The sequence below is a fragment of the Cornus florida genome, unplaced genomic scaffold (genome assembly GCF_030987335.1).
Source record: "Cornus florida cultivar Cherokee Brave unplaced genomic scaffold, ASM3098733v1 CherokeeBrave_3.0.0_Hap2_Chr07, whole genome shotgun sequence".
Lineage (NCBI taxonomy): Eukaryota > Viridiplantae > Streptophyta > Magnoliopsida > Cornales > Cornaceae > Cornus > Cornus florida.
In genome coordinates, this window is record NW_026775577.1 from 4,775,731 (window position 1) to 4,782,201 (window position 6,471).

The window sequence follows — 6,471 nt, forward strand, 5'->3', positions numbered from 1 at the left end:
ATCTTGGTGGGTGAATAAAAAGATCTTATATGTAACAATCACTATTTTTTTTTTTTTTTCAACAATCACTATCATTATGGTGTGTGTCTCGTATGTACAATTGAATTCTAAACATTTAAAACTAAATATGAATGTTTGGTGTTGATTCAGAATAAAATAATTCAAACTAATAAAAATTATCCAAACTAATAAAAATTAAATTTATGTGCTAAAATTGAATTGTAAGTTTGCAACTAACTTAATTACTAATTTACTAGTGAAAAATCATCCATCCAATCATTTTTTAAAAAGATCAGCAAATACTGGTGACAAATGATTCTGAATGAAAAAAAAAAAAAAAAAAAAAAAAAAACCATAAAATTTCTTATAATTTAAAACTTAAACAGCTGTCAGACCTGTACCCGAAAAACTCGTCACCGCTACCAACAAACAAACTATCCACATCCGCCGCCTCCATTAGTCGTCCCCATCGCCTCCCTTCCCGCTCTCATCTTCCTCCTCCTCCACAGGCATCTTGAACCTACAAAGCGGGCACGACCTGTGGGTCCGCAACCACTTCTCGATACAACCCGAATGATACCTGTGCTTGCAAGGCATCTCCTTCGCCTCTCCGCCGACTTCATACTCCGCAAAACATATTGGACACTCTGAACCTCCCTCCGTGATCTTCACCGCCGGCATCGCCTCTATCGACGCAGGCCCGTCTTTGTTTGACCGTTGTGGTAGAAGTGATTCCACGAACATCGACTGCACTATCGGATCACGAATCATGATGATCCGTTGTCGAGACGGATTATCATAATTGAGCCTTACAATTAAGGAGCGAGAGGGGTCTGGGTATCGCGCTCTGATGGTCTCTTCCAGAGAAGGCGATGATTCGGATGACATCGCTGGTTTGATGAATTTTCAGAGAGAGATCGAGAAAGAGGTTTATGGTTTTATTTTCCTGTACAAAAAGTTTCAATATTTCAATAAATTACTATATAATATTAATTTTTTTGAAAATTAAAGAAGAAAATATATATTTAAAAGGAAATTTAATTTAAAAATGTATAATATTAAAAAAATTAATTAGAGAAGAAAATAAATTAATTTATAATATTTAATTCAATAAAAATATATCTAATTAGAGAAGAAAATAAATAATATTTAAAAATTTATAATAAAACTCAATAAAAGAAAATCTAATTTGAGAAGAAAATATATAATATGATAGAAAACCTAATTAGATGAAGAAATAGATAATTAAAAAAAAAACTTATTTATTTAGTTAATAAAAAATCTAATTATAGAAGGAAATCATTATTAATAATCTATATCTATATTATTCTAAAAGTGTAAGAAATTTCTTAACATTTTTAAATTTTTTAAAAATATAAAATAATTTTTATTAAATACTTTACATTATAATATCTATATAAATTCCGATAGCCACATATGACTAATGAGTCATCTCTATGTATAAAAGTTGAAAAATTTCAATAGCCACAAAGGATTAATGAGTGTATATATTTTTTATTACTACTATTTCTATATATTTTCAACAATTTTGAATTAGATCTATAATGTGTTTTCCTTTTCTTAACTAATACTATATATACAAGTATATGTTTTCATCGATTTTATATGCCTATCATATTTATGTATATCAAAACTTGATGCATGTATTATTTTTCGTGATTTCAATTCTTGTGCGGTCAATTTGTGTAAGTAAAGTGATAACGAAGGGATGCTCTGATCATAGGGATCTTAAAGGTTAGTATTTCCTTCCATAATTTATGAATGTATTATCGTTTACTTAACATAATTGTACACTTTATTTATTCACGCATTTGCATCGATTCATAATAGCAGTATTGATGCCCATCAATTGTACGTGGAGAGAATGTCCATTCAATCACAAAATACCAAAGAGGTTATATATATATATATATATATTTAAGCACCAACTATTCATTTTTAAGCACCAACTATTTATTTTAAATTTTTTTTTGTTAATGTATTCTTTATTTCATAATCATTGTTGTAGACCTAATTTTTATAATTGTATTTGTATATGTTGTAATTTTTTTATTTTAACTAATTGATATTTATTTTTTATGATTTATATAATTTTTAATCACATAAATGAACATCACTGTTATTATTATTATTATATATTATATATTATATAATAGTTCCATTTGATGTTGTATTATTATGATTGTTATTTTTTATATTATTCAACGACTAATTTACCGGTGGAAAAAATAATGATTAAATCACCACGTGCATCATGTAAATTTTGTTAATTATTAATAAATAAAAGTACAAAGAGTATCAGTGTATTAATTTATTTTTTAGTATATATTATAAAGAAAGGGTAACCTCCTTTTTTCCCGGTTTTCTATTTTAATAAATCTTTATTGTTATTTATTATTTATAATATATATAAATTTACCTTTTCAATTATATATATATTTTTAACTCTTATATAAATATTAATTTACCTATATTTTTTATTTACAATAGGCCTTACAAAAGTAAGAATCTCCAACTCTCCTTAGGCCATCTATCTTGACATAATTCTTCATTGCACTCTAACCATAAAACCTCTCTCTACTATCAAATTTGTTGACAAAAAAACCCACTAAAATTAAACCACCATGCATTAAAAAGTTAGCACATATATTGTCCCCTTTTCCTTTTGAAGCTAGTAAATTGGTTTGATTTGACAAATTTACCCTATTATATAATGTGAGCAATAATTGCTATTTTTCAAATTACAATTGTAACCTTGGTGGGGTTCATTCCATGTAATTCGTAAGGCATCAAAACCATGGTGGAGCACTATGCTAATGGTGTAATGTTGGTCTTATTACAATCAACACATAAGAATAGCTGACACTAATGCTTCTAGCATACTGAGATTAAAAGACTAGAAGTGGTTCAGATCCATCAATTAGTCCAATTTAAACTACAAAAGAAATGAAAATATTAAAGAAGTAAACTATTTTTGTCGCTACTGGAAAATAACCTCTCAAGAACTACAACTCCTAGTGTTCCTCTACCTCGGCCACAAGCGTCCACGAACTGCTAGAATATTCTGTTTGCACTAGTTCTATGTATCCACCAATCCATCAATCTGTGCTCTACATTTTATTCCTGGGTCTTTACATAAAGTTATATGTATACAATTGATGTGTATATTCAAATTGATGATTCTGGAAATGGGTTTGAATACAAATTTGATTTGGGTATTGTAATTTTTTTGGATTTTTGTTGAATTTGGGTGTAGAGACTGGTGAAATTGGACGTGGGTTCATTGATCACTTCACAGCGATTCAAGCCATCCTCGAAGCATTTGTAGGAGCGAATAGGGTTCACCGCATCGATTTTAGCTCCAAAAAGGGGATGCAGTGGTCGGTGCTGCTGCAAGCACTTGCATTATGTCCCGAAGGCGCTCTAGCGTTCCATCTCATCTGAATTGATGTACTTTTCAATTCGTGTCGACGTAGAGTTCGGATACAAAGGCCCCAAAATTTGTATTTTCTTATATTATAATTTTTAAATTTTTTTATTTATTTATATTATAGGTTTATAACATTCCTAAAAATGTTATTTCCTTCTTATTATTAAACTCTATCCAATAGAAAAGTTTCAATTTTTTTTTTTTTTTTTATATATTATAACCTTCTTAAAATTTTTATTTGTATCAATTATTATACCCTTAACCAATAGAGATTTAATACGGATCATTAAGAAACAATCCGTTTATTCTTAGGCTATATTTGGAATAGCGGAAAAGAAAACAAAAATAACATTAGTTAGAACATAGGAGAAGAAAAGAAAGAAAGGGTGAGGATGATGTAAATTACTTGGTTTATTATGGGAAAAAATAGTAATCAGTTTTCGGGAAAAAAATGGAAAGAAAATTTATTTTAATAAATTTACAACCATACATTTTTTGAGCAAAAGTTGCTATGACACCCACTTCTGATTTGAGTTAATTTGTCTGGACACTCTTGATCAAATTAAATGCCTAAATTACCTTCCATCCCCATTTTCTCTCTACATCAACAACGACCCTGGTATCAATTTGGCTTTCACCATATGAGAGACAATAACTGCACATACTATTACTATTCATGCCTTAATGCGTCCCTCCAAATCATTCATTTTCCTTTATTTTTCTTCTAACATTTCATACCATACCCAATTTCTCATCTCCTTTCCATTACCATTCTTTTCTTTCTCTTCCATTCTTATTGTACCAAATTGGCCCTGGAGAAGACCTTGGGGGTTATATCATTCCCTCACGTGATCACATGTAATTTGAAAAGTCAAATCACTAATCCCTTGTTTCAACTCATAATATTCTTATGAGTGCACAATGTTAGGAATTTAAAAACTCATTTTTACATTAAATTTGAAATGGTTTGGGTACTAATTTGCCCATGTTTCTGCCTAGGCTTAAAGTCTACATTGTAATGTCCCGATTTTTTTTCAGATTTTTTGATAATTATTTATTTATTTATTATTTTTGAACATTGGCTTGTGTGCCACGTGTATTCCAGGGGCCACTAAATTTATTTTTTCGAGTTTAAAACTTTTAGAAGTGTATTACTATGCGTTTTGTCATTTTTGAGTTTTCGAAACCGCGAGATCCCGAGTAGGCCGAGAGTTAGATTTTCGTCCTCGGAAAATTTCCCCGCTTCTTTCTATTTCTTCATTTTCTATTTGGTGTATTTATTCATGTGTATATATGTGGCTGAATGGTTATTTGTGGCTGAATGGTTATTTGTGGCATGGATCTAGATAGTTATTCAGATTGTGGCATGGATCTAGATAGTTATTCAAATTGGGTTATTTTAGAAACTTTGGGTGCACAATGGGGACCACCATTGACTAAAGGTGGTATATGACCACAATTTCAGTTTTTTTTTGCCTCAGTTCTCTCTCTCTCTCTCTCTCTCTCTCTCTCTCTCTCTTACACCACAAGCCCACAACTTTGAAGCTAGGTTTTGATCCCCTTACAGTGAGATTTGGGACTTGAGCTAGGCGGAAGTTTAACCTACTCATCAAGAGTTATCTTTTGAAACCATTCTTGCAAAGATTGGAGCAAGTTAGTTTTGGAGCACTTAGGGTTTGGTTTTGCACTTGAAGCAGGGTTTATTTAACTAGTATATTCCTATGTTTTAAGTAATTAATTTGTTTGTTTTGCATTGTATAAACATATTTAGTATAAAGGAAATTGAACTGATATATCTCAATTCCAAATTCAAACTACTGATTCAGTGCTTCCAAAAGTAACATTAGTTGAATCTACAGATTAGTGATTTGATTTCTCAAAATTATAGTCACCTAAGGAAAGGAAATGATATGACTCCAAGGTCTGTAAGGAAACATTTTTTAGGCATTCTTTGCCTCACTTGGAGGGGTCACCTTAAGGCTTCGTTTGGATAAACATGATACAAGAAAGGAAATGATAGCATTAATTACAAGAGAAAAGAAATGATTACAATAACCTTTATTCATGTTTAGATAAATTATGAAAGAAAAAAAAAAAAATGATAGTATTCTTGTGTGGAAAAGATAGTAGAAAGAAAATAAAAGAAAGAATAAGAATTAAATTACTATAATAACCTTTTTATAAAATGTTATAAGATGAAAGTCAAATGTTATAAGAGAGTAGTTTCGGAATTATGAAAATACTACTTACTCACAATTATTTCTCTCCAAATCTTCTCTAAAAATTATCCAAACACGATTTTCACTTTCCCTTCTTTTTTTTTTTTTTTTGTTTTGTCAAATCCAATCACTGAATCCAAATGAAGCCTAAGGAACTACTTAAAGATTAGGTAACCTAATAATATAAGAAAACTAAAAATATAAAAAAAAATTACCTAATATTAAACTGGGTCTAAAAATTATAAAAATAAATAAGAAACTTAATTAATAAAAAAACTACTTAATACTTACAAACTGTCAACATCAGGGAATTAGTTTTATTTAGCATTTAGTGACTAAAAGTTTCTTATTTATATTGTGTGTGTGTGTGTATATATATATATATATAGCCCAAAATGACATTAATTTGGTGCATAATCTAATTCAAGCTCTTCAGTCCATGTTGATTGACCCCAAATAGACATTGCCCATATGTCATAAATTCTTGGAGGAATTCATTTGAAGTAATGACGAGTTCTTTAAAGTTGGTGGATAAACAAAAAATTTTATTTTATTTTTTCGAAAAACTTTGTTTAGGGTACCTTCTTAATAATTATTCACGATGAATTTGACAAAAAAAAAAAAAAAAAAAAAAAAAAAAAAAAAAAAAAAAAAAAAAACCTTACATGTGAGGCTTCCAAAATTTTGTTAAAAACCCTTACATATTTAAATTTAAACGGTTAATTTTGCCCAAAATGACATTATTTGTTGTTTAACTCTGTCCAAAAATATTTGTTCATAAATAAATCTTTTCAAAATTAG

The 6,471-nt window shown here is 29.3% G+C and overlaps 1 protein-coding gene across 1 annotated transcript; it reads right to left on the bottom strand.

Annotated features, from left to right (window-relative positions):
• Positions 1-456: 456 nt before the first annotated feature.
• LOC132316126 (E3 ubiquitin-protein ligase MPSR1-like) lies at positions 457-888 on the bottom strand. The gene has a single exon (XM_059814634.1). It carries the CDS (start codon positions 886-888, stop codon positions 457-459), a length of 432 nt encoding a protein of 143 aa, XP_059670617.1.
• Positions 889-6,471: the final 5,583 nt, after the last annotated feature.

Coding starts and splice junctions, on each gene's coding strand:
- LOC132316126 (XM_059814634.1), bottom strand. CDS start 888: ATGTCATCCGAATCATCGCCTTCTCTGGAAGAGACCATCAGAGCGCGA.